This window comes from Chinchilla lanigera, unplaced genomic scaffold (assembly GCF_000276665.1).
Source record: "Chinchilla lanigera isolate Chin_1 unplaced genomic scaffold, ChiLan1.0 scaffold00020, whole genome shotgun sequence".
Taxonomy (NCBI): domain Eukaryota; kingdom Metazoa; phylum Chordata; class Mammalia; order Rodentia; family Chinchillidae; genus Chinchilla; species Chinchilla lanigera.
The window spans coordinates 16325519-16353094 of NW_004955421.1; the positions used below are offsets into that span (position 1 = coordinate 16325519).

At 40.8% G+C, this 27576-nt stretch overlaps 2 protein-coding genes and 1 long non-coding RNA gene across 4 annotated transcripts; 2 read left to right on the forward strand and 1 right to left on the reverse strand.

The window, feature by feature from the left end:
• Prok2 (prokineticin 2) lies at window positions 1–13940 on the forward strand. 2 transcript variants are annotated; one of them, XM_005383770.2, is made up of 4 exons: window positions 1–111; window positions 3396–3521; window positions 10920–10982; window positions 12358–13940. In XM_005383770.2, exons 1-4 carry the CDS (start codon window positions 1–3, stop codon window positions 12460–12462), a joined length of 405 nt encoding a protein of 134 aa, XP_005383827.1. In that variant the 3' UTR covers window positions 12463–13940. The 2 variants fall into 2 exon arrangements, with proteins under 2 accessions (XP_005383827.1, XP_005383828.1); XM_005383771.2 differs by lacking the exon at window positions 10920–10982.
• A 4296-nt stretch (window positions 13941–18236) lies between these two features.
• LOC106148422 lies at window positions 18237–19258 on the forward strand. The gene is made up of 3 exons (XR_001233844.1): window positions 18237–18404; window positions 18529–18624; window positions 18760–19258. It is a non-coding gene; the product is annotated as an uncharacterized LOC106148422 (long non-coding RNA).
• Window positions 19259–27124: 7866 nt separating this feature from the next.
• Window positions 27125–27576, reverse strand: Gpr27 (G protein-coupled receptor 27; the record flags this gene model as incomplete). Its single annotated transcript, XM_013513673.1, is given in 1 exon segment — window positions 27125–27576. A coding segment is annotated over 1 exon segment (360 nt), but the record flags the coding sequence as incomplete, so codon positions are not given.

Genomic DNA, 27576 nt, shown 5'->3' on the forward strand with positions numbered 1-27576 from the left:
ATGAGAAGCCGGCGCTGCGCCCCGCTCCCGCTCCCGCTCCTGCTCCTGCTGCTGCTCCTGCTGCCGCTGTGGCTCTCACCCTCGGCCGGGGACGCCGCGGTGATCACCGGGGTAAGAGCCCGGGCGCACCTGTCGGCGCCCGCGCGCACCAGCATTCGCCCGCGGGGCTCGGGACGGGGGTGCACGCAGGGGAATGGGGAGGGCCGCCAGGGGCAGGGGACACCTGTCTGAGCCCCCCTTTGGTTCACTTGGGAAAGTGCTGTCTGCAAAAACTGCTAGCGGCCGGAGACACTGGAGAAAAGATAACGAGTGTCAACCACCGCCTTCCACTTCTCCCCAGAACCCCACGACCTCGCGCCTCGGTGCGGGCTGTTTGGCTAGGTGAAGGAAGTTTCGTTCACAGTCTTTTCAGGTATTTTTCAAGGCGCTCCACCCACGAACCTTTCAAAATTGACTACCCCTCCCTGAAATGCAAGCAAGCAAGACGAATATCCCAAGTCCCTCGGGTCTTAATCCTAGATTCACGGAGTTTGCGCCCCCCACCCCTTACGTCCCCAGCAGAAACCCTTTGAAATAGCTTCGGCCAAGGCCATATGTGCGCTCTGAAAAGCAATTGTGAGCACTTCCCACCGGGTTCCGGAGTTTTTCTTGCTTTCCTTCAGACTCTCGAAGTCCTTCCTGTAAAAGTTTTCCATTTCTGGTCCCCGATAAAACACCTCCAGGGCATAATGACGGAGGAGGCCGCCAAGTAGACCCTCTTTAAATTTAAGACGTCTTCGTCGTTTTTTGGATGTAGCTCCTACTTCAGTTCCCTCCCACAGCCAAGAGTTTTCTTTGTGTGTATCTGAAGAATGAGTTTACAGTACAAAATGAAAGTCTAGCCTAGTTGACATCAATTATGCAAAATCTCCACGACTTGCCCGTTGTTTAACTGTTTTACTCTTTAAGTGTTAAAGTATTTCACTTCATTAAATTCATTTGTTTTATTAAATTACTTCAACTATCAGAATATATATTATCAGGCTTAAATAAAATGGATATATGTATTTAAAACGAGACATAGATAAGCAATAGCATATGATTAAAAGGGAATTCACTGTCATGAGAAAATAAAGCTCTGTTGCCTCTGTATTAGTAGGCTGATAACATTTTGAAGCCCGTGTGCTGTGACAGTGTTTGATTACATCCAATAGGTATTTAGTTATGAACTTGTGGTACTTATTAGATTTTTTTTAATTATTTGTATAACTTTGTCAATAGTCCATGTGGTTGGACAAAAGTTTCTGCAGGTCTTTCTAAAACATGAGAATTGTAACATGGTTGAGTTTGTTTCCCTCTTCCCCTGCTGGCTCATTTTAAATGTCTCCTAATCCTCTGAGCCCAAGGTTCCTTTTGCAATATAAGTATCTTTTTGTTCCATTCACAGGAAAACGCTATTTGAATAGGTCTGCCATGGGTTAAGGATGAAGGGCATTAGGAAACAACTGTCTAATTAAAATTATATAAACTTCAGCAATTCTTTGTAAATTCTCCCAGAACTGAAGCTCTTTGTTGCAAAGTGAAATTTTAGCACATTGTATGTCTATTGAAGAGGTTTGCACCAGGTTTATGATGTAGTTGTGTGTGCTGCTGTTGTTGTAACTCAGTGTTGCAAAAAAGAATTATTTTAAAAGCTTTCTGTAAAGCCACATGGCAATAAAATGTAGTTATGTCTCCTTGACAGGAACCATCTGGATTCAAATGAAAATTTCAATGACTTATCTGGATATATATAGGATGTTAAATATCCAAGTGATTGATTGAATTTTAAAGGATTTTGGCTGGATTTTTGATGGTCTTATAAAAAGAGCTGGTGGATATTAGGCATCTGCCAAAGTAAAATATTGGCTGAAACTTCCAGCTTAAGTATTTACTTTTTTTAGTAATACATAGGTATTTTGAAATTGATTTATATGTCCATACAACTTTGTTAAAATTATATTGGAAGAGATTGTTAACTGGACATCCCATCTATGGAATGTGATGGATATATATATATATATATATATATATATATATATATATATGTTTTCTAGCATGCAGATAAAAACAGGAAAATGGAAATGGTTGGTTGTTCTTCTATATAATCAAACCACACAAAGCAAAATGGTCGTTTTAGCCACATATTTATTTTAAATAGATGGGGGAAAAAAATCTAATGGTGGATGTAAAAAGCTCCAACACAGTACTACTAAGAATAATCCCATATTGTTATGTTTTGAGACACTATGGCTATCCCCAAGACTGAGTTCTTTGGAAGACTGAACTGTTGTAGTTGTTTCCTGCAAATGTACATTTAAATGTGCGCCTAAATTATAGGCCTTTTAGCATCTCATATATATAGTACAGGGGCTTTTACTTTATCCCTAGCAAAACAATTATTGCACATGATAGTGTCCCACTTTTTGTTAGTTCTAGGAAAGAAAAATAGTTCTTCAGATCCATTTTTATGCAAATAAATTTAAGCTCCATTATTTCTCTTCAGTAGACTGGAAATTCCTCCGTAGTTGATTCTCTGATTACAGGTATTTACCGATTTTATATTGGGAGCAGGTAGTTTGAGTAATTACTGTTAATATGTGCAGTTGTTACTTAAATTTATCAATCTGTGAATGTTATGGGATAGCTAGGCTGATTTTGTAATATAACATATGTACAACGTAAGCCAGTAATTTCCATTTTACAACTTATTCACCTGAAACAAGAATAGCATAAGAGTCAAGTCTTGATCTGTCCATTCTCAACCAATGAAATTTCTTTTTTTTAAAGAAGAAATGGTGAAAATCAAGTTAGCGGTGTGAGAAACATCAAATCTCATGAACCAAAATGCAAATATTTGAAAGGGAAAATGAGCACTTCTAAAATTTACATCAGTGCCTTTATGGGTCGAGAGTGTTTTATGCCAGATTGAGAGACCATTTAAATCTCTTTTTAACATTAGGCCCAATGTATTCTGCAGTTAATAGTCATAAAATCTTGTGATTCGATTTATGTAGTTCCTAATGGCCATATATAGTGTAAGACTAATATAGACTGGTTCTTCAAACTCTAAGCCAATTCAGCCATAAAGCACTAGGAAAAGCTGATTTCTGTTTTTAAAAATCTTGTGTTTATGATTTTCATAATGTAGGACCTATTATGTAGTCCATTTTTTAAAAACTGGAAAAATCTATTCTGGTCAGATTTTAGTAGAGCTATGTACAAGTAGATGAAACATATAGTTCCTTTTGTATATATACATGATTATTAAAATCATAGCATGGGGTATTGAAAGAGCATTTTCACTGCTAATTTTAGATTTCCCCAGCCTGTATCTTTCCCACTGTCTATATTTATGTTTATTTATTGCATTTCAGGCCTGCGACAAGGACCTCCAGTGTGGCAGAGGCATGTGCTGTGCTGTTAGTATCTGGGTTAAAAGCATAAGGATTTGCACACCTCTGGGTAAAGTGGGAGACAGCTGCCATCCACAGACTCGGAAAGTTAGTATATATATATATTTGTATTCATGGTAATTCTTTTATGCTGCTGTACCTTAACTCCAAGCAGGGCCTGTATGACTTGAAACCTGGGGTAGTGTCCCTGAATTTTAAAGTCAGGGGAGACAACAGTGGATGTTCCTGTGTGATTAGAAACATTTTGTCAAAATAACTTCTAATGGATGAATAGGAGTAGAAATTATTTAGGAAAAAATATGTATATATATCACATTTCTAATGTGTTTCTTTGCAGAAATCAAAGTATAGAAGTTTCTGAAAAGACTTCATTTGTGTTAGACCTGCTGACAAAACAGAAATAAAACTTGTGCTTTGTTTTCTGAAAAAATCACCAATAATTCCATTACTCTTACATCTTAACCTCAAATTTCTATATTTTGTCTCTGTGCTAGTTGGCTACATGGTTCATGACTGGAGAGATTAATGAGATTTAATTTTCCAGTTTACTTGATTATATAGAGGCCAAATCTCATAGTGACCTAAGTAACATTTTGGGAAAGTTACTGACACTGATGGCATGACCATAGGACTTCAGGGTTGGTTTGGACAGGGCTTTAGAGGTTGTGTCCCCAGGGTGCACACAGGCTCACCTGTGGGGCTGGCAGGTTTGCGTTCATCAGGAGGGGAGTGGAGGGAGGCAGAAGGGAACAGTGAAGTGTATGGAGCTGCTGGAAGGTGAGTTCTTGCCCCACAGATTGAAAACTTGTGGATTACAGTACAGCATCAGCACATCCCTTAGGGGTGCCAGGTTGCAGTGCCTGTCTCTGACTCTCACCTCCTCGGTGTACTTGTCTTTGAACTGTGGTCCAGGGAAATTGAGATGAAGACCAGGCCAGGCAGCTAGCTGGAGGCAGAACTCGATCTCTCTTTGGTGTTCTGTCTGCATACTGTATACTCTGGTTGTATATTATCAAATCCAACAGAATTCCGCCTTCTACTTTATCTTATCCGCATGTGATTTAGCATTTACTGTTGTAATAGAACTAGACATCTTTCTTCTAATCCACAGTCCCAGGTATCACTTAATATTTTGCCCTTCTTGGAAGAAACATGATTAAGCAAACTGTGAGCTGTGGGCAGAGGTGAAGCTCTGTGGGCAGGAATACGGATTCCAGTTGACCCAGCCCATCTGAAGACTAAATTAGCTGTTGGCTTTTCTGTGGTTGCCTTGTGAAATGCTTCCTGTTACATTCAAACTATTCTTCCTGCGGTTTTACCATGCAAGACTGTACAGCCATGTTAAAACATGATATGCGCCTTTTATTCTTGGGCATTTGAAGACAGGCAAGGTTCTAAAGCATGAGTTGTCACTCTCCATGCCAAACTCCCCACAAGTAGATACAGCTGCCCAGCTGCCTTTGGCACTGCTGTCAGCTCTCTGGATGCAAGTCCCCTTTGGCGTTTGAAAAGCCACTCTTCCCCTTCTCCTTCAGGAATTGTGTCATTTTATACAGCGCTAGTGTAACTTCGCATGCTCTAGATGCTGAAGTCTAGTATTATTTGCTTGAACAGCAAATAAAGAGCGACACAACTGTGGATCTCTTTTCCTGTTAATACCTCCCACTTCTTAAGTGCTACGCTGGGCCAAATGCTCTGTTCTAACTGTTGTGTGTGCTGACTGAATACTCACCACAAGCCTGTGGATTAGGCATATAGATTTTGTCGCTTACTATATACGGCTGCATTACACCTCTAAGGGGGCTGGGAACAAGTTGAGGTCCCACAGGAATGTGCTAACCTTCCCTTCTTTCTGACACGCCATTGTCCATGTGGTCCTGTCCCTGTGCTCCTCTGTCTCTGTGGAGGGAAGTATCTGGTTACTTTGAACATTTTTAAATTAGTCTAATTAGCCAAAACTGGTGTGTATGGATAATGGGCTAGACATTCATTGGGATTAGTGCTAACAGTCTGCAGTGGGGATCTGTCTGTGCCCTCTGATGGTCTGGATGAGTTTTCCAAATCTGAGATGTTTGAAAGAGAATGGAATATTTCCCTGGTTCCTCAACAGCTTCAAATTCAGCTTTAGTGCAGTGTCACTTCTAAAAGTAAACAAAGTCAGTCGTCTCTCCCTAAGCCTACACCTATCTCTACAGGTTTTTTTTTAATTTAAATAAGGGTCCAGTAATAAAATATTTAAAACAGATAATGGTTTTCATAGTAAGAATAAGTATCAAAATAACAGATGCTCTAAAAGATAAGGTTTTTCACATTTTAAGTTGCTTCCATTTAGATATCTACTTGAAATGTATTTCTAGAACTCAATTTCATCAGTTTTTCTACTTTTTTTTTTTTTTCTTTTCACTTTTGGAAGTACATTTTCAAAGGTCGTTCTGGTGACCTGTTTTAAAAGTAAGTCCTACAGTTGTTACTTGTTACAGATGAAATTAATATTTTCTTTTTTTAAAAATCTGGTTTCTTCTAGATTATCTCGTATGTATGGTCTCCTCAAAATAAATCAACAAAAAAGTTTTTCATAAATATATCCTGGTAAACATCATGGTACAGCATTTAATTCTACTCAAATTTAATTGTTTTTTCTTTTTCTTTTTTTTTTTTTTTTTCCAGTACCGGGAATCAAATTCACAACCTTGTGCTTGCCAGGCAGGCCCTGTGCCGCTGAGCTAAATTCCCAGCCCCATGTTTAATTGTTTCTTAATAGATGGATAAAATGGAGACACTCTAGAAAATTGTTTGTTTCATTTTGGATTTTTTTTGGTTTTTGAAATAAGGCATCACCATGTAGTTCAGACTATCCTTGAACTCACTAAGTAGCCCAGGTCGGTCTCTAATTCATGGTGATCCTCCTGCTTCAGCCTCCCATGTGCTGGGATTACAGGTGTGTGCCACCATGCCTGACCCTTCATTTTGGTTTGGTTCAGTTGTTAGCCTTCAAAATCTATTTGAGTAAAATAAACAGTGTCTGCTGAGTGAAACTGAAAGCTATAGGTGGGGACTGATAGCCAATAAGGTCATTTTACCCTTTTATTACAGGTGCATCAATTGATTTGTAGGGTTTATAGTTGCTACCATTTTATAATTGTATAGTTTTAACTTTATATTTGATAATGCAAAGTAGAATAAAGTCTGTGTCTACAAAGAAATATTTTTTCCTTCTAAAAAGAACATATTTTCCAAACACATTTTAAACAAATAATAGTTTTATGGTATTCATTTTTAGCAATTTCTTAACAGTTAATGAATAACTTTCTGAGTCATGTCTACAGGAAATGCTTTCTGTTTATAAAACAGATATTCTAATTTCTATTAATAATTGTAATTTTTAAAGAGATTTTTGGTTTTCATAACAAAACTAAGTGATAAAAAAAGTATTAAAAGACAAGGTGATATGTCAAATTTTCTACACTGCTCTAATTGATATTATTAATATTTTAATTTTTATTGCCTGTTATTTTATCTTCTCTTTTGAAATTCAAACAGCTGTGTTTCTCTAAATCTTGTTTTTAATTTGCTCTATGTTTCTGAGTGTGGGATTGAACACAGGCCTTGCTCATGTTAGGCAAGTGGTACGCCACTGCACTACACCCTGACTCGATATAAACATTTTTAGCATCAATTTTCTTTTTTTAACTTTACATTAAAACTTACATCTTTTTCTTTTCTGAAGGGGCTGAAAAGGCCTTGAAGGGGATCTTTATCTTCCTTTAGAAAGGAGACAAAGAGGAGGGGAGCAGCTGGGAAACAGGGCCCAGGGCAGGGGAGCTCGGTCTGTGTGCATTTGTTGCGGGGGCAGGCAGCAGAGGAGGCTGAGACAGGAATCTCTGCCTCCCCCGCGCCACCCCCCGAGACAGGAACACAAGATCGTGTCCTTCCTCTGGGCCGGTGGATGCTACCCCAGGACCTACAAGACTGACCCTTGATAGGCTTACTGGGCTCTGTTTGGTAAAGGCTTTAAAAATAAGACAGGCTCCATAAAAAAGGGAAAAACAAACAAAAAAGAACCCCAAACCCCCCAAAAATAACACCCAAACATTTCAAAAGAACTTTGTGTTTATTTTTCTGCTTTTATTTCCTCTGAAGTGACAGGGCTGGCTTTAACAATGAACTCGCAGTGACATTTTGCCCCCAGATTACCAACACTTTTTCTTTCTTTTCTTTTTTTAGATAGGGTTCTCAAAAAGAAAAAAAAAAATAGAAGATTTTCAGAAATTATTAGGGATTTCCATTTTAAAGTGAGCCTGTTACAAAACACTATAAATATAATTTCAGATATAAATTTTTAAAAACTTTTGATAACTTCATAAGTACAAACTATAATCAGTATAACTAAAAGATTTCATGAATGATGGGTAGAGGAAAGCACAATACACTCATGTCCTCATTTCTTCCTGTCACAGATGTCAGGAGCCACCGCCTACATGGATCTCTTAGGGTAGCATCCTAGCTCGGGTTACAGGTTCCAATCAGAGAGATTCACTAAACATCAATATGCTTTAGTCTACACAGGTGTTCCCAACGTTGGTTTTACATACCCTTTACCCAATTTCCCTAAACAATAGCATCCTGCCAAGCTATGATCCAATATCACAAACATGATGTTGGCACTGACATTATCAAGATGCAGAACAGTTCCATCACAGGAGCCCTCACTCTCCCCAGAAGACACTTTTGATTTTTTTCTTCCACACCTGCCCCAAATGCCTTACTGCCAGCCTCTCCACCTTAGGTACCCCACAGCTACTCCAGGAGATGTTTGCTTTGGCTGCAGTGGGCTTTGAACATGGATCTATCCCAGATGACTCTGCCCTGCAGCCTTTCCGGATGATTCCATCCCTCTGCAGCCTTCTATGAGGGCAGAGCGTGGAGGGGGGGCCTCCCCTACCCATAACCAGTTAGAAAGTCTGACACTAATTGCATGTATGAGCCCACCTTTTATCCTATGTAAGCAGACTCCCCACACTCTTAGTGGGTTCAGCCTGTGTGCTGTTGCTCTGTTGGTGCCACATGTCGTAACATTGCCGCTCTGATGGCATTTTGCCTGCTCAGGATTTCTGTCTCAAGTAGAGCATGCTAAAGTGGTACACTAAGAGCTATTGACACCAAAGGGCTACCGGTACTAACCAGCCTGAGCTGGTAACACTGTAAATAGCTAGCAGCAGAGACTGGTAAAGAGCTGTAGAGAACTTCTAGGTGCCATCATCTCTATTGGCCTGAAGAGTTCCCAAGGCCTGCTGACAGCTGCTGGCTCTGACCAGCAAGGAAGGCCTCCAGCCCTAAGAGCTGATGGCTCCCCTTCAGAGCTTAGGGCAGTTAACACTAGAACAGCTACACTTCACCAATTTGTGATTTCTGTACCAATTGACCAAGAACCCTCAGCTACTTGGTAACATTTTGGGAGCTCCGTATGGGGACTTTCCCTTTAGAGGGCCTAAAGAAGAGGGTGGGTAGCAATGATGATGATCATGAATAGCTCAAGAGCTTGCCCATTTGTGATTTACATCTTACACATAACAAAACTCAAACTGGCTGGCGACAAAATGGGTAAGGATCTACTGAGTACACAGTGCCAAAAAACAAGCTCTGTCATTAGGAGCTCTCAGATACAAGTGGAGGAGGGAAATTGCCCCAGCCTAGCAAGGCTAAGAAAGGTGGTGAGGATGGAGGAATATGTACAGACTGGATCCTGAAAAAAGAACCTGGGTTTGAGTGAGTTTTCTTTTGAAAGGGCATCATCCATTGTAAAAAGACCCGCAGTGAAGTCTGATCCTTGCAGGAAGGTCAGTGGAGGCAGCTCCAGACTGATGCTTGTACAGTCTCGGTGCCCTTAGACACAGAATTCAAAGATATTTTACAAAGTTCCACAGGAACACACAGCTTTGTGAACACATTCAAGGGCCCCTGCTGGGCTCAAAAGGGGTCTGTGCAAATGAAGGGCTGCAGCCTCCCTGACTTTGCAGTGACTCCATCTGTGGATTTGGTTGCTGAATCACACTGAGCCTGCTTGGTACTGCGTGTGTGCGGACAGGGGACTGGAAGCGAGCATTGGTTTGTGTTCAGGGAAGAATTTATATTCTATGCACGAAGCATGGGGTAGAGGCGACAATCATTTCACAAATACGTTCTTGAGAGTCCTTCATGTGCCAGCCTAAGTGCCGAATGCTCATAAATGAAACAGCCACAGCCCTCTCTTCAGAGCTCCTAGAGTCAGGGCTCAGTGGTAATTCAGAAGAGAGGACGGCCTGGGACAATATAGGACTCAGAAACTGCAAGCACTTTGAGTTTCTAGCTGGTAGGCCTCAGGCGTGTTACTTCACTCCAGAGTCAGCTGCTTCTCTAGTCTTGTGGGGTGCGGGGGAGCAGGGGATAAACCCGGCTTGCAGTTTTGGGGTGATGTCTATTCTCAATGCCTGGTGAGACCTGATGCAGGACATTTGAGGAGTGGTGGTGATTTTCCCTTTCTACTGCCTGCAGGGTGCTCACCACCCAGAGATGGTCACAGTGCTCTGATGCATGCAGGTCTGTGAACACCACAAGGGTATTGAGGAGCAGCTGCCTGTCTTCCTAGTTCTGTCTTTCATCATTAACATGGCAGCCCCATGCTGGTCAGGGGCTTTTCCTCTTTGCCTCATCACTGTACCTCACCACCTACTATAAGAACCAATATGTACACAGCACTGGGTACTGTCTATTGAGTGAGCGAAAGAAATGAACATATCGATGGGTTCCATTTCTAATAGTTTGCCATGCTCATCACCTTTCACTTACTTGGGGCTCATTTTTCTTGGGTACCATTGCTTCTTGTCAGTTTTCTTAACTCCAGCACCATTGACATTTTGGGCTAGATCATTTTTTCTTCTCGGGGACATTTAGGATGTTTAGTAACATTTCTAGCCGCTAGTCACTTGACTTGAATAATACCCTACTTGTGACAAACCCGTGTCTCTGGATCTTGCCAAGTGTTCCCTGTGGGCAAAATTGTCCCTGATTAAGAAGCAGTTGTGCATGCAAAAGTTTTAAACTTGGTGAAAGGGAAATTCTCAAGGCCTCAGAGTCAGAAGAGATTGTAAAGGTCAATTGTGACTACCAGTTCTCACGATATCCCCTCGTAATTGTCCAAGCCAATCTAGAAGCAGCCACTTCTTCTGCTGTATTCTTGGTAGCAGCAAATGAGCCAGCCCTTAGCATACTCTTGGACTCACACAGTGACAGAACCATTCTGAGCATCAGTCTCCACTGACCAGATGGGCACCGTGACTGTATGTAGACACTGTGGTTAGACCCTTGGCAGTTACGATGTGTCAGAAAGGCAAAGACACTAGGGTAGCACAGGTATTCCTTGCTATGCCCATTGACCACACCACACCCTGCCTTCCTGTTGCTTCCCTTTGTGTTTATTGATCTCAATCATCTCCCTGACCCTTCCAGAACCATTTTGGAAATGGAAGGCAGGAACGAAGAAAGAGGAAGAGAAGAAAAAGGAAAAAGGAGGTAAGAAGACTGCAAGCGTGGTACCACTAAAAGATACACTCAGATTATTGGCCTTTATCTTATTGGACTACCATAGAGTTGGGTCCATCCTATCAGCTTCACACAATAGTAAGGTTAGAATGGTTCTGCCACTGTCTGAAAATGGCCTTTTTATATAAAATCTCTTTTGAAGGCATCTGGAAGATGATCTCATTTTCTCTTAAGCACAGATCCTTGGTGTGGGGCAGCCTCTTTTGGTGGACTAGAACAGGAAATACATTAGACTGATATCACATATAGTATTGGCATTTGGTCAAAGGAGCAATACATTTCTTTGCCGTGTTAAGTGATGGAAGGGTCCCAGACACATGGGTCTCCAGTAGCTCACCCCCTTCACGTTGCCCTGAATCGGAGCTATTTGCCATCTTGCGTCACTGGTTGTCACTGTCTCCAGGCCTGGTGTTGCACTTTGTCCACACGGCTTGCAAGACTGGCAGATACTCGAAAAGGCCCTAGTTCTAGGGAAAGGAAAATGATTTCCGCTCACTTTACTCTTAAAGCGTGCATAGTTTTGAGTGTACTCCACTTGCCACTGACACAAGGAACTACTGTGAGGTCACTGGTGGACCCTCTTCATCCATCCTCACTGGTGACATAGGCTGAGATCTTAGGGGACTTTTGGAGTGAAATAAGCCTATTCCTGATGGGTCACGGCCTGTGGAGTTCCACTTCTGTGAATTGAACTTACATCCCTCCATAGTGTTCCTTTAAAAAAAAATTTACCCAGCCAGGTGTGGTGGCACATGCCTATAATTCCAGGACTTGGAGGCTGAGGCAGGAGGATGGCATCAAGTTTGAGGCCAGCCTGGGCTACATAGTGAGTTCAAAGCTAGCCTGAACTGCATATTGAGACTCTGTCACAAAAAAAAAAAAAAATTTAACCTCAGCATTTTGACACCCAGTATCTGTATGCAAATGTGTGAACTTATATATTATTTATTTATTGTGAATTTCTGTTTGCTTATTGTATGGATGTGGATATGCCAGCAGTCCTGGGCTCTTCCTAAGAAGCTTCAGTAGCAGGAAGCTATAAAAAAAAATGAAAGGAGAAAAAGTAAAAGGCAGAAAGTGTGTTCTCCCCAGTCCACTGCCTGCCAAGCTTCCAGTTCTAGATATTGTGATCTTGGACAGCTTGTGCCTCAGTCTGTCACCTATAAAGCAAGGACAATGAAACTATTTGCCATCTCTACAAGATGACCTATGAAAAGTTCTGAGCACCGTGTCTAAGAAGCAAACACTCAGTACGCATGAGTTGTTCGCAAAATGATACCTATGCAATGGTTTGGTTTGGTTCTTAAGCTTTGCCTGGTCTGACTCTGTTTTCTTTTTCCTTTAGGTTCCGTATTTTGGGCGGAGAATGCATCACACATGTCCTTGTATGCCAGGCCTGGCCTGCTTACGGACTTCATTTAAGCAGTTTATTTGTTTAGCCCGAAAGTAATCACTTCTGAGTAGAAACTTTAAATGTGAACAGCCACATGATGTCTGTAAAGTCTGAACTTGTGATTGTGCCAGATAAAAACACGCCAGAAAGAAAGACTCCTGCTTCCCTCCACTTTCCAAGTGACGTTTTTATCTTTGATTTTTAAATGACTTTTTTTTTCTATTGAAAGGGAATTTTAATTTTGGATAGAAATGTAAAGTGCAAAGCATTATGGAACTGGTTCTCATTTCCTTGTTTATATTTTGGTTTGGTTTGGCTTTTTTTAATGCCAATAGCTCACCCACTTCTGCAAAAATGAGGAGAATAAGAATTGACATTTTGTTACGGAGACATTTTTTCTTCCTACCCCTCCTGTCCCTGCCCCACAGAGAGACACACATACCTTGTGTCTCTTGTCTCTTAGTCCTCCATGAATTGTGAAGCGCTCACCTTTTTTCTCTTATTTTTCCCTCCCTGCCTTTTAGCATTTTAGAGAGGAAGGACTGGATCCTGTAGTCTGCTGGGAGAATCCCTGGTTCAAACTGACCTATTCGCCTGGTACTTGTGACAAGAGGATGTAGTTGAACTGAATGTTCCTAACTCCTGTTATGCACAGCAGGTTGGGAGAGCTTCTAGAATTTTCCTTCACTTGTCTAGCCCAGGGGACTTCAGTTCTGCTCTTGAGGACAGAAGGGATGAAAATCCAAATTATCTTAGTCCAGATTTCCAGATTTGGGGTTTTGTTTAAACAAAAGACATTTTTTCCAGTGAAATTTTTTTTTCTTTTCTTTTCTTTCTCATAAGGTTTGTTTTAAATTCTCCTGTTAGAGATATTCTAAAAAATGTCACTTGTGGAGGAAATATTGAGTTTAATCTGGCATAACACTAGTCATCATTTTTAAATCGATATTAAGTTATAATTTAAACTTTATTTGTAACCTAAAGGTCTATCATAATGGATTGCCTGATATCTTGCCATTTGTAGCTGTATCATTATTGCTATGTAAAAATTCTGTATCAGAATAATGACAGTACTGTATATCATTTGATTTATTTTAATATTATATTCTTATTTTTGTCATGGTTGTCATCAGTTTTTATTACAAGCAGATTTCTATATAGGCCACATCCCAAAATGGGTGGAGACTCTCAAGTCAGTAAAATAGGCCTAACACTATGTGCATTTCTATGTTACATCCAGAAAAGTTGTGTTTGCCTGAATTTTAAGGTAATCCAAAAGAAATAAACAATGTGTACATCAATGCAGCTTGGACCATGAAAGAAAATTATGACATGTAGAAGTGACTGTAGTCAGGAATGGGCTCATGGCCTTTTGCTGTATTGAAAAAGCAGACAGTGACGGAGTGTGTCTTGCATGAGAAGGCAGGGTGCTAGGTGCTAATCATATGGCAATGTCAATACAGAGACTGGCCTTGAAAACCCACCAAGTATTGTAAACTGGTTTAACGTCACAAATAAACAACATATGAAATGAGTTTAACTGACTAAACTTGGGCCGTGCTAACCCACCCAGTGTTCCTCCCACTGAAAAAATGTCCATTTATAGATATTTACCCAGCCAGGGTTTACAATTGCCCGTTGTGTGGGCTTTTACCCCTTGGGCTAACATGTCCCATAAACGTATGGGATCTTGCTGCACTAATTACCATAGTTTGTCAGAGAAGTAGTATTTTTTATTTAGTTTAGTTTGTGTCCAAGAAACATTCTTCCCTATGTTTGCTGAAAAGGCTTGACTTCCACAAGTGGAATTATGGGTAAAGGAACAAGCACTCTAGCAATTCCACTAAATTTGTTTTCACATAGGACATCCTTTTCATAAGTGGTGAGAACTTATTTGGGTCAATCATCTGTTTCCACCAAAGTTAAAAACATAACCAACTCATACACAATTTTGCTTTTACATATACCAATTCATTTTTTAAAAATTTGTATCTAAATGGGTAGACTGTGTGTAAAGCCAAGAGAATGAGCATGCAGTCTATGTGGAAAATTAAGAAGTGTGCTGGCTCGCTTGGTGCCCCCGAATGAGAGCAGAGTTTTATCATTTGCTACCTTCCCCCGGTTACTGTTTTTATTATTTTTAGTGTACCATTCTATTTGGAGATTAGTTTTTAATTTGCTATCATAAATGACACCTTTCAAGTAATTGTTTAAAAATCCTGTAAAGCTCTTGGAGGTTTTTTAAAGATCATGTTATGCAAACTATACAAAGACTATAAGGGCTGTGGTGCTGCGTCTTCCAGTTCCTAGGATGTTCCTGCATTAGTATTGGGAATTCATAGATCATTTTCTACAAGGTAAGGCAAGTAGGATTTTCCACAGGAAAAACAAAGTTCATGGTATATTTTGATTAAAACATAGTGAATGAATTCTACCCACTGTAAGATAGAAGTAGACCTTGTGCCAGATACTAATGATCACTCAAGTAGAACGCTGGATTTCTTTGCCAACACTGACTTTTGTTTTGTTTTGTTTTGTTTTTTGTCTTTTCTTCTGGTACCAGGAATCGAACTCATGACCTTGTGCTTGCCAGGCAGGCTCTTTGCCACCAAGCTAAATCCCCAGCTCCCGCCAACACTGATTTTCATGTATACTGTCACTTCTAGCTTTTATCATTTTATTAAAAACATTTTTTTACATTAGGAAAGTTTATGCCTAAACTGTTTCCTCACAAACCCTTCAGTCTCACTGAAAGCCTTCACCCGTCCAGCATTTCAATGGGGCTCTTTTGGTAGAGCCTTACAAAGTCAGTCCAGTGATAGATCGGAGATCTAAACCAGTTTTCCTCTTTACTTGCTCTGATATCAGAAATCCTATCCCATTCTTTTCCAGCTTTGTTTTATGAGTGATTAAGTTGGGGGCTATTTTAGTTTTAAAGCAGGATGGTTTTGATATCTAGTGAAGATCACTGTAAGATTCACAGGCAATCTGTCATGATTTCTTTTCATGTTGCCATGTATTTCAGATAATATCCTCAGAATTTGACTCACTCTCTGATTCTCTCCCTAATTTGTTCATTCTTATTACTTCCTTTTGCCTTAAAGAATATCGTATTGCTTCCAGTATTTTTAAACATTTTATTTGGCAAGTAAAAATTGTATGTATTTATGGTACACAATATGATGTTTTTAAATGTGTATGTATACATTGTGGAATGGCTAAGTGGAGCTAATTAGCATATGCATTACTTCACCTACTTTGTTTTGTTGTGAGAACACTTAACATCTGTTCTCAGTGATTTTCAAGTATATAATATTAACTATTGTCACCATGTTGTAAAACAGATCTACAGATCTCTCAGCATTTTTAATATATCCTAGAGATGACAGCCTTTAACAGTATGAACTTTACGTGAACTTTATTACCTTCCACTAAAATATATGTCAGATTTTTCAAAGTGAGAAATGCCATTAACATGCTGTTCTCATTTGTATTTTTCCATCATCCACCGGCTCAGAGATCCCAGTTCAACTTGACTGGGTCTTGGTGTTGAGGTTGTTTTTAAAGCTTCTTCATTAATTCTAAGGTACACTAAACAAAAATAAAAGATTTCATTTTTATGGAAAGGCACCTGCTAACTGTGACACTATTTCATGAGATACCTTTCTAGTTAAATTAGAAGTGAAAGCAAGCCAGACATGGTGGCACATGCCTGTAATCCCAGCACTCGGGAGGCTGAGGTAGAAGGATCACTGCAAGTTTGAGGCCAGCCTGGGCTACAAAGTGAGTTCAAGGCCAGCCTGAACTGCAGAGCAAGACCTTGTCTCAAAAAAAATGAATAAATAAACAAATAAATAAAAATAAATTCTATTTTTTAAAAAGAGAAAGCAGTAGCTAAAAGTCTTTGTCTTTTCATACCACCCTCAACAATCCCTGTGGTCCTCAGTATAAATTATTTTCTGCTATATTAGAGGGAAGCTCACAGACTGCAGAGGTACAGTGGCAGTTAGTGTAGCTCATGTGAAGATTCTGTGCATAGCTCCCTAGAGTTAGGTTAAGGAGGCAGGCCGGGCTCCCACCCAGCTGGCCCCTGGCTCTTCTATGAGCTCTCAGCTCTCTTAGACTTCTTGTGTTCTTTAGGGACACCTTTCAGGTGACTCAGCCTCTGAGCTCCCCTATATAGATATTCCCTATATATAGAATATATATAACTATAATGTATATTATATATAATTATATATAGACTCCCCTATGTATAGAATATATAGATATTCCCTCCTCTAGCCCTTTTCCCTGGTAACTCAGGATTTCATCCTATTCTACTGGTCTCTAAATATCTGAATGCTCTGAGGTCCAATATTGCATCTCATACTAACAGAATAAATCAGACTACTAAGCATTTCAATGAAATGCATCCATCAAAGATGAAAAGCAAGTACTTAGGGAATGGTGGCATACCAGGTGACAAAATGCACAGGTTAATCCATGTGCCTACCAACTGGGCGCCTTGTGCCCACCCAAGAATGTCATCATGACATCTGGAATGCCCCCGCACACAGTTGTACCAGCAAGGTACAATGATTGCCTGCTTTGTGGAGATATCATTGTGGTGAACATTTCCAGGCATGCTCTCACGTTTGTCCAGGGCTTCTTAACCTTGACACCACTAACTTTCTGGGCAATGTAGTTTGGTATTGTGAAAGATGCTAACATGCATTATAGGATGTTTAGCAGCACCCCTGGCTACTAGCCTACTAGATACCAGTCATACCTCTCATTGGGACAACAGTACCTCTAGACATTGCAGATATCTTGAAATTCGTCCCCTTGGAGAACCACTGGTTTGGTCTAAAGCTGTTTTGTGTCTGCTTGATGTTATGTAATGATATATTTTTATTTCATATTCAAAAGGTAAAATAATATTTTAAAAGTTAAATTTTTGCAAAAGCAATAAAAATGAAATATTTTGCATCCAAAGTAGCAAAAAGGTAAGCATTTGATACAAGTTACATATTCAGTCAAAGAAATATCAGTTTGAGGACAGGTCCAGAGTTGACTGCATTTTAAGGAATAAATTTGTATAAGCTGCTCTTTAAAGCTTAAGGCAAAGGGTGCTAACAAATTCAATTATAGATTAATAATTTCAGATATTTAGATTGCACTTCAAAGTAAATTTGCACATTGTTTAAATCCAAATTTTTATCATCTTCATTAAAATGTGAGAAATGTGTGGAAAGCAGTTTTTATTGTGAAACTCAAAAGCTTTGCAAGAAAAACTGGGGATAACTGTATTTTATTAAGTTATTTTGAATAGCTGTTGAAAATTTTCCCAAATTGAGTTTCCTTGTAGACAAGATTAAGACTGGAATGACTATATCTGGCTCCCTCTTAAAAATAAAGCAGAATAAAACTTTTTACTTGGACGTTTTAGATGTAAAAGTTTTTTATTTAATCATGGAAGGAAGTCTTGTGCATCTGTCATCCAGTTTCTTCTCTCACTACCATCTCAGTGTCAACTTTGCCCCCTCCCTGCACCCCCATCCCACCTCCACGACCTCTGTATTGCCTTGAACCAAATCAATTTAGTGCCTTCTTGACAAAGTCTGCTAGTCTTTCTCTGCGTGAGTCCATTTTCCATGACTGTAACAAAATACCCGAGACCACAGTTTCAGAGGCTGAAAGTTCAAACAGGCAGCATGGCACCAGCTCTGATGAGGCCCCCTGGCTGTGTCATACCATGGCCGACAGCACAAAGGCGAGAAGAAGAGCGGTCACGTAGGAAGACAGGGCATTGCTCTTTTATGACAACCCTCTGGTTAAAACTAACCTCTGTTCTTCCCCACGGGCATCACTCCTAATCCCCTAATTATTTCCCATCATGCTCCATCTCTTAAAGGTCCCACACCACCTTCCAGCCCTGCCCTCCACACTCCCAGCATATGAACCACCGGGCCCCAATCATGGCCAAGCAACAGCACTACTCCATATGGGAAAGACAGGTACATGCTTGAATGTTACGAATAATGTCAGCCCAGTCCCTCTTTGTGGTGGCTGTGCTGATGTGTCCAGATGTGGCCAACTTCCTTTTATTAATCAGCCTATATCCCTAAACATTTACCCTAGAAATCTCAAGCTGGACCTCTGAATGAAGAAACAAAATATTTCTAGCCCAGAATGTGTGCATGAATGCATACTTGATCCTGCACCACATTTTAAAAGGTAGTATTTTTCTTCTCAGCATAGGAGACTTAGGATATTGTGAAATATGATGCTGTGATTTGTTTATGGGGAGTGAAATGTCTGTAACTATTAGTCCTCTGCACAGCAAGTGTTACTTTTTTTTTTTTTTATCAGTTTTCTTGGATTTGATGAAGAAAGGGAAGGTCCCAGAATGGAAGAAAAGACTGGTAGACTCTAGTTATCTTCCACAATTCACTGATTCTCATCTTCATTCATTCATCCTCATATGCTCTCTCCTCCAGCTCCTTCCCACTTCTCCCTCTTTTTTTTCATCCTCCCTCTCTGTGGGTTTAGCCCAGCACATGGCCCCTGCCTAGACAGCCAGACACTGCATTTAACAGCTGCCTAGGTTTGGCAGTGTGACTTAAATTCTTGGTGATGGAATGTAAGCAGATGTGATCTGTCTAATTTAGTTAAAAGAAAATTGCAGTTCACTTCCTCTCCAGTGAGGAAATGGGACCATGAATGTGGCTTTGGATCCAGACAGTGAAGAGCTTTGGAGAAAATGGTAGAGCTGACCCACCAGCCGGGTCCCTAGATGACCTCCAGAAGCTGTCAGTCTCAACCAGGAAGAAACAAGCAAGTCAGTCTCGCTTTGGACCTCCTTGTTAAAGCGCTTCCACCTTTACCATAATCAGTAAAAGAAATAATTCTTACAAAAGTTTATCATTTTGTTAATTTTCTGCTCCATTTTTGTTTTTGTTTTGTTTTAATGTCTTTGTCATCTTTTCTACTGTCTGCTCTACAGAGGGCAAGATCAACCTACCACCAATTCAAAATTGGTTTAGATGTTGGGACTGACAACAGGACAGACTTCAGGAGGGTATGTTAGGGTTTAATGGGATTTTCTGGTGCTATCCAAGCAGAAAAGTTAGCCCAGATGGCAGTACCAAGAATCAAACTCAGGACTTAGCGCTTTCCAGGGAGGCGCTTGTGCACTTGTGCTTTATTCCCCCTGCTGCCCTGTTAGCGGTAGCAAGGTCATGAGATTGGTTTTAGCTTATGTTGTGGTCCCTGCTGGGGTCGGCTCGCTCAGGTGCAGGTTCAGGGAAGAGGGGAGGAGAGCTGTCAGTATTCAAATGTCAGAAAGGGGTTTCCTCCTTACAACAGTCCTGAAACAATATCAAAGCAAGAACCTGGTAACCAAACAGGTAGAATCCTCAGGACCAGTTACACTTTTGTGATGTGATCGAAATAGAGTGAATGCTTAAATTTTAATAAATGATTACAGTAGAAGACACATTGCCATTAATCCCTCTGAAAATATTCCCCTTTGCTTTGAGCACACTTGCCCCATCATTGTTGCCATTTTCCCAAGCAGTCCTGAAGTCCTCTTTCTTAAGTGTCTTTACAAGGTGTTATCAAAAACAGGGTGGCAGAGGGCTGGGGATTTAGCCTGCCTGGCAAGCACAAGGTCGTGTGTTCGGTTCCCGGTACCGGAGAAAAACCAAAAAAAAAAAAAAAAACAGGGTGGCTACCACTACCAAGTGCCATCCGCCATAAAGGCAAGCTTGTAAAAAACATTACAGTGCATCCTCCTTAATCTTATTCACTGGATCTGGCACCATGCAACTTCTGGCTCTTCCCCAAAGTCAAAATGATCATGAAAGGTAAATGTTTTGAATTCATTCAGGACATTGAGACAGCTATAAGCGTACAACTAAAGATACAAAGGAGGACTTCCAGAACTGCTTCAGAAAATGGCAAGAGTGAGGGATAAGTGTATTCTAAGTAAAGCAGAGTATTTTGAGAGAGATTAATGGCATTTGAAAAAAATAAACAATCACTGTATTCTTTCTATCACACCTTGTTCTTACAGATTTTGGTCAAGGCAGCATTCATATTCCCGACACCAAGGAAAGGAGAGTAACTAACTTCATGTCCAAACTCTGAAAGGTGTCTCTTACATGGGTTAAGAAAAGTCACTGAGGCCCATTACAACTATGAATTTCCTATTTAAATGAATCTTAGCTTTGCTAAAAAGTGTTAAAAAGGAAAAGAAAAAGGAATAAACTTTGAATGACAAACTTTCAGGGAATAATAGTGAAAGTGAAGTAATATGCCATTAACAGGAGACTAATTATGGCTTTGTATAATTGTGTTCCTTTCAATAGAGACAGGTTATTAAATATAAAACTAAAGGTATTTAACTCTAATATCTTTATAAAACTTATAAAGTAACCTACAAATGTTTTTTAAAAAGTCCTTTGTCAGACCACATGTCACCATACTCATAAAGAATTAGAATAATTATGCAAATCCAATTCTAGAAATAGCTCTGAGTATCCCATAATTCCTCAAGATAGATATGCAAATTAAACTGATCGTGACTGTGAATATAAAATATTACGCACTGTACGCTTACACTCTCTGTGTTACCGCAGCATGAGTACCTGTGAGGGATTCATTTCTTTCTCTTTATGCCTAACATGTTGCCAGGCACATGACTCAATATTCACAGAATACATGGGAAATAAAAGGGGGCAAATGCATATGGCCATGAAAAAGACAAGGAAATTTTTGTCGTATTGCACATTTTAAATTTACTGATTGCTATAGAATTTTTTAATGAGAATTTTAGGTTGGCACTGAAACCTAAATAATTTTAAAGGCCCTTTCAAATTACAACACATCTGTATCTTTCAGAAAATAAAACCACTTACTGTTCTTTCCAAGGTCTAACCAAGAAACAGTGTGTGCCTCTCAGATATCATTTCTTGGCAGAAAAAAAAAAAAAGATTTTCATACTAGGAAGCAACCACACACACTAGCATAATCCAGGTAATATAGATGTCCTAGGAAGATGTTAAAATACACACTTTTACAACAGTTTACACGTTCTCCACCTGTCATAGGCTGGCTACTAAAAACTTAAAATTTAAATGACTAAATTATTCCTCTTAGAAGCCAAATTGTAATAGCTTTAATTTACCTGTCTCCTTAATGTTACTGCGAAATAAGATTGTTGCATGTATGCCTTGCCATTTCAACTTAAAGGTTTTTGCATTTCTGTGTGATTCATAAGCTTTAGGCTTTCAGATATATATTTCAGGCTGTTTACTTACCAGGATACAGGCTTGGTTGGGTACCTACTAAACCTCCCTTCCTTCTGCCTCCTTTTCTTTAAACAAAAGCACAGAATGCCTTTTTCTGGTGGCATGGATCTGCCATCCCCCTGTTCTTTGGGAGGTGGGTGAAGTGGTCCTTTTGAGAGTTACCTGTTTGGTTTCTGCTCATTTCTGACAGTACCAATCAGGAGTCTTTAAGTGCTCTCCTCACAGCAAGATTTTATGTAACAAATTCCCTCCGTTAAAATGATCACATTCCTTACTGGCACTAGAACATTTGGATAGAATTGGGACAGAGCACTTTGAAGAGAGAAGCATGTAGTCTTATTTCACTTAGAGAAATGTATTTTTAAAACCAATTCCAGAGTGGGTAGAAACTAGAGGAGTCAGAAAAAAATGAAGAACTCAGGAGGAGGAAAAGATGGAGCTGGGACAATTTTGGTTCCAGTCCTCTGGTTTTCCCTTTTCCCCTCAATTGGGTAACCAGAGATAGAATGTCCAAGGCTCTTTCCAGACAGCTCATTATGATGTCTGATCTTGTTATCCTACGTGCTCCATCTACACCCCCTCCTGACATCTGCTTTGCTCTGCCTTGCTTTATGGTTCTGGGTGCTTTTTTTTGCCAAGTTCCCCCAATTAGCTGGCTGACATGTTAGCAAGAAAACCACACCTCATTCTCCATGTCCTTCCACGCTGCCCAGCACAAGTGCTTTTTGTGGGATCCATTGGTCAGACGGATCCATTCAGGTAATTTTCCAAGGTCCTATAATCAGATTTCTGACATCAAAAAGTTTAATTATACACTGATTGAAAAGGTATTATAAAGTACAGTTTCCATAAAACTGCCTACAAATCAATGATAAGTAGTGTCAAATCTAGTTCATTATTTTTCTAGAGTCAGGATAATTAGCAGCAGGCAGAACAATCTGGAAAATGTGAATGAAGTGTTTAACTTACTTACATTTGTGAACACAGCTCCAGGATGACAAGTGTACTGATCAAAGGGAAGAGGGAGGGAATAAGGCAGGCTTAAATGGGGTTGTAACTGCTTGTCCCTTGGAATACCAGGCTTCCTTGATGTTAGTGGTAGAAACAATAGTAGTATTTAATTCAAAACCAACAGCCTAGAGATGTGAGGTGGGCTCGCTGGTTAGAGATCCAAAATACTGAAACAGGTGTCTCAACTTTTTCTGTTCTCTTCTCTTCACTGTATTGACAGCGTTGGTCTCAGTGGTTTTAAGATAGCTGCTGTATCACATCTTCACTCAAGAACTTCTCATAAGGAACAAAGAAGGAGGGGAAGAGCGCTCCTTATGGACCGAGTTAGATCCCAAAAGTTTTGTCCCTATTGATAAAAAAGCAGAAAGAACCCTTGAGACTCAGAGCAAGGTTTTTGTTTTGTTTTTGTACTTCTCCTTACTCCCACAGTCAAAGGGTGCCGGTACGGGGTAGGACGCAAGCCCACACAGTGAAATGTCTGCCAAGTGAAGGGAGTAGAATATTTATGATATTTATTTATTTAGCAATTGTGAGGACTGAGCATCAGGCCTTCACACTGAGCTACATCCTTGTCTCCCCTCCTTTTTAAATTCTGACACAAGGTCTTGCTAAATCCCTAAGTTGCCTAGGCTGAGTTCTGAATTGCAATCCGCCTGCCTCAGCCTCCCACTGCTGGGGTCATAGGTATACACTACATCACCCTGCTGTCAGCCTCATTGTATTAACCCCAGACACCTCCAAGCACACGACTTAAAATGCTGGTAAGGCACTCGGCCACTCATGGCGCTCAGATGTAATGACTGAGTCAGAAGGCTTGAAACTCTTACAGGACCAGCACTGGTATAACCCATCCCCCTCTCTGTAGAGGAGGCGCCCCCCTCTTTATGGCCAGTTCCCTTTTTGTGCCAGAGTTTAACGTGCAGTTGGGGGAGGGGGCATCAACAACTTTAGACATAAGAAACGATATATGCAAAAAAAAGCATGTTGGTGTGGCACAGGGCGGTCTCTTCAGCTCACTGCCAGCAGCTGAAGTATAGGTTCCGAGAGACAGCAGGAAAAAATACCCTGGCATGGTGGTAGAGGCCTGTGATTCCAGCACTCTGGGAGAATCATGAGATCGAGCCCAGGTCGGGCAATTTAGTGACTTAGCAAGCCCCTGTCTCACAATACAAAACAAGAAGGGCCTGGGATGTAGCTCAGTGGAGAAGCCCTGGGTTCAAGCCCTGGTACCACCACCACCACAAAACAAAAGCAAAGACAAAAACAAAGAGCCAACAAGAAATAAAGAGGGAGGGAGGGCAAAGGGTAGAAGCGGAAAGGAAGAAAAGGAAAGGGAACAATAGAAGTCAATATGATAAACCTAAGAAGATTGGGCAAGCTAAATAATAGAGATTGCTTATCATTATCACTATGGGTTTGCAATATGCATCTCCTCTTTGCTTGCAGTAGTTTTAAAAACTGAACATGCCAGGTTAAAGTTGAATAAGAGTCAATCTTTCTGCAAAACTATTTGATGTAAGATATATCCAAAGACCTAAAAATGGTCATTTTGAACCCAATAGTCCCATGCTAGGACACAGAGATGAAGATTTATGCACAAATATAGTGACAACTAGTTTATCTTATGCAGGGTGGGGGGATGTGCCGGATGAACGTCCCAAATAAGTAAGCAAGGCATGTCAGTGGAAGTGTTCCCCAAGTACACTGCACCTGACCTGGTACAATGACCAGAGTATTCAAGACAGAACTACCCTTTCCTTGATTTCCAGTGAACATAATTAACAAAGTCCATGTTAACAGAATCATCGATCCAAAACCCTGACCCTAACCCTTTTCCCTTCTATACCGCATTCTCCCAAATAGCTTGTTTCTTTGCCTCACTTGGTTCTTTTTTCCTTACAGTCAGCTGTTATTTCTTGCCACTCTCACTGGAGTTCCTGCCTTCTTACACTCAGTCAGGATTTTTTTTATATAAAATAAAAACTGAGATTTTGTTGTACATTCTACCTAAAAATTATGTCTGAATAAAAGCCTGGAAGTTTTACTCCAGCAGTCTGAGTAACACGCTGGATTCCCCCGTAAGCACATTCTACTAAGACTGTCTGTACTGACCTGGTGCCCTAATATCCACCTATAATCCCAGCTACTCAGGAAGCTGAGGCAGGAGGATCACAACTTGAAGGCAGCCTGAACAACTTGGCAAGATGCTGCATTGGAAACAAAAAGGGGTGCCAGTGTACCTCAGTGATAAAAGCACCCCTGGATTCAATCCTCAGTATTATTAAAAAAAAAAAAAAAAAAAAAAAGACCTCTGGATAGGGCAAGCATTTAACCAATTCCTATAAATTACAAAACTCAAGAATTTCTGGTTTCTGAATTATTCTCTGAAAACTGTACAGCAACACAAGGCCATCTAGGCTCAACAAACTGCTTCGAGGGCAGCAGAGCTGCTACCTAACGCCAGAGTGACTCAGAGGTTTTCCATGATGCGTTGGTTCCTTTGCCACACCTCGTGCTAAATATTCTAACATTTGGATTTGGTGACTTGTGTTTTCAACACACATCACTTGGCCTGGTGGAGGGTTAGATGATTTTCTTCCGGGGCTGCCCTGTTTGGGTTGGTTGAGGTGTCTGATGAGTGGGTCTGGATGTTAGAGTCTACATGGACTTATGACAAAGGAAGATAAGAAGGTAACTTCATACATTTTCCAGATAAAAGACTGTCTGACCGACTGATTAACTTTCACAAACAATAACACAATGCTGCCCATTTATTAGAAATAAATTGCTCCCTTTATTACTTATCACTCTTGGGTGTTTTAATAGCCTATACTATATGCACAATAAATTTATGAAATGCATCCATTTTCAACTGTTTTACCAGAATGATTACTTTGCTCATGTTTTATATGGCAGCAGTGTTTGTTTTGCTTTGCTTTGTTTTCCGGTGCCAGGCATGGAACCAGGGCCTCCAGCATGGGAGGGAAGTAAGTGCTCTACAACCGAGCTTCAGCCTCAGTCCATGTTTACTGTTCCTTAACAAAAAGTTTTAAAGCATTTTATATTTACTGTTTCTTCCCTTTAGAGAAGATGTGCAGATTGTTAGCTTGCACTTCAAAGCTAAAAAGACTCCAAATGTGTTAGAAATGCTGATTCCAAACTATAAAACCACCCAAAGCATGCACTGAAAGGGAAGCAACAGCCCATTGTAACATGCTCAGACACACACAGTCCCAGGCCCCGGCTCAAACAACAAAACCACCACTCCAGAATGAAAATACTGGTATATTTGTGTAATGCAAAGAGAAATCGAGATATAAACCCTCAAAACGGAAGGTACATTAATAAAAATGTAGCATCTTAAGCAAAAAATATTATACAGTACTTGCAGAATGTAGTCTTCCAGTTTCAAATTACAACGTCTAACAAATAATATTTAAAATTATAGCTGTTATATTAATTTAAAACAACCATCAGTAGTACAGCACAGCTTAACCTAGCAAACACTGTAAAGAAATGCTTTGTCTCCTAGAAGTAGGTTATCATTATACACCATTCATTTATACCGTGAACAACAGAACAGTCTTCAAAGTGGAAGTTACGTTCATAAAACAGAATAAAACGGGGCTTCTCAAAGCACAAGCCGTTTCCATAAAAGTATTTTACCTTTCACTGGCAGAAAAATACCGAAACACTTTGATGGAGTACTCAGAGCCCTCCCGATCCTTGAGAACAGTCAGTACATACAAACACATGCAATACTGTATTTCTCCACACCATCACTAACCAAAACACTTTTTGTACTCTTTTAAGTTATAATTTTACAGAAATGTTTCCATTCGAGATATGATACAGAGAGCAGCGGCTGCAGATGCGCCAATGCACACATTCTTAGCATAAACTAGGAACCAAATCTTGTTACTTACTGCTGAAAAGAATGATTGCCTTCCTACCGACTCCCACGTGTGCACTTTAATATCAACACGGAACCAAATCCTCAACATTCCCAAAGAACCAGTGCAACACAGCTGGCCCCGCAGCTGGCAGTTCAGAGGGAACCTAAAACACCCTGCCCCTTTGTCCCGCTCCAGCAGAAGACCCTCAAAGAAGTATAAGTTTCCTCTACTCCATCGCAGCATGTAATGCCACTTGAGCTCGTCAAAAATAGCTTCTATAGAAAACTGGCCGTGGTCTTTAGGAAACTGCATGAAGAAATTTAGCCTTTATTAAAAAAAAAAAAAATCACACATGGAAGAAAAGAATTGAGTACCAGTACAAAAAGACTGCAGGGCCTATAGTCCAGAAGGAAGGATGTTGTGGAGGACGATGGACCGAGCTGGAACACTGAACCCCCCCGCGCCCCCCAAACGGGAGTCTGTGCAATCCAAGTGTTGTGTCCACTTCGAGAGTCATTTGAAGGCAGCTTCGAAAATTGAAAAGGGGGCAGAAGCGAGGTCACTGTCCGAGCCAGCGGGGAAAGGCTGGGAGGCGGAGGAGTCCTCCTTCACAAGCCGATGCCTTTCAAGTCGCAGGGGAGGGCGGCCGGCGTGGTCTGGGGGCTCTGCCTGCAGGGGAACTGCGCCCTGAAGCAGTCCCTCAGCTCCCTGTTGAAGAGGAAGCACACGACGGGGTTGATGCCGGCCTGCGCGAAGGTCAGCCACACCGAGGCCGTCAGGTAGGCCTGGGAGACGGCGCCGGGCCGCACCAAGACCCGCAGGTAGCTGGCCACGACGTAGGGCCCCCAGAGCAGCAGGAAGAGCAGCGTGACGGCGTAGAACATCTTGCACAGCCTCTTCTCCGTCTTGAACTCCTCGAGCACGAGGAGGCGGCGCGCGCCGCGGCCCGGGCCCGCGGGTCGGATGCC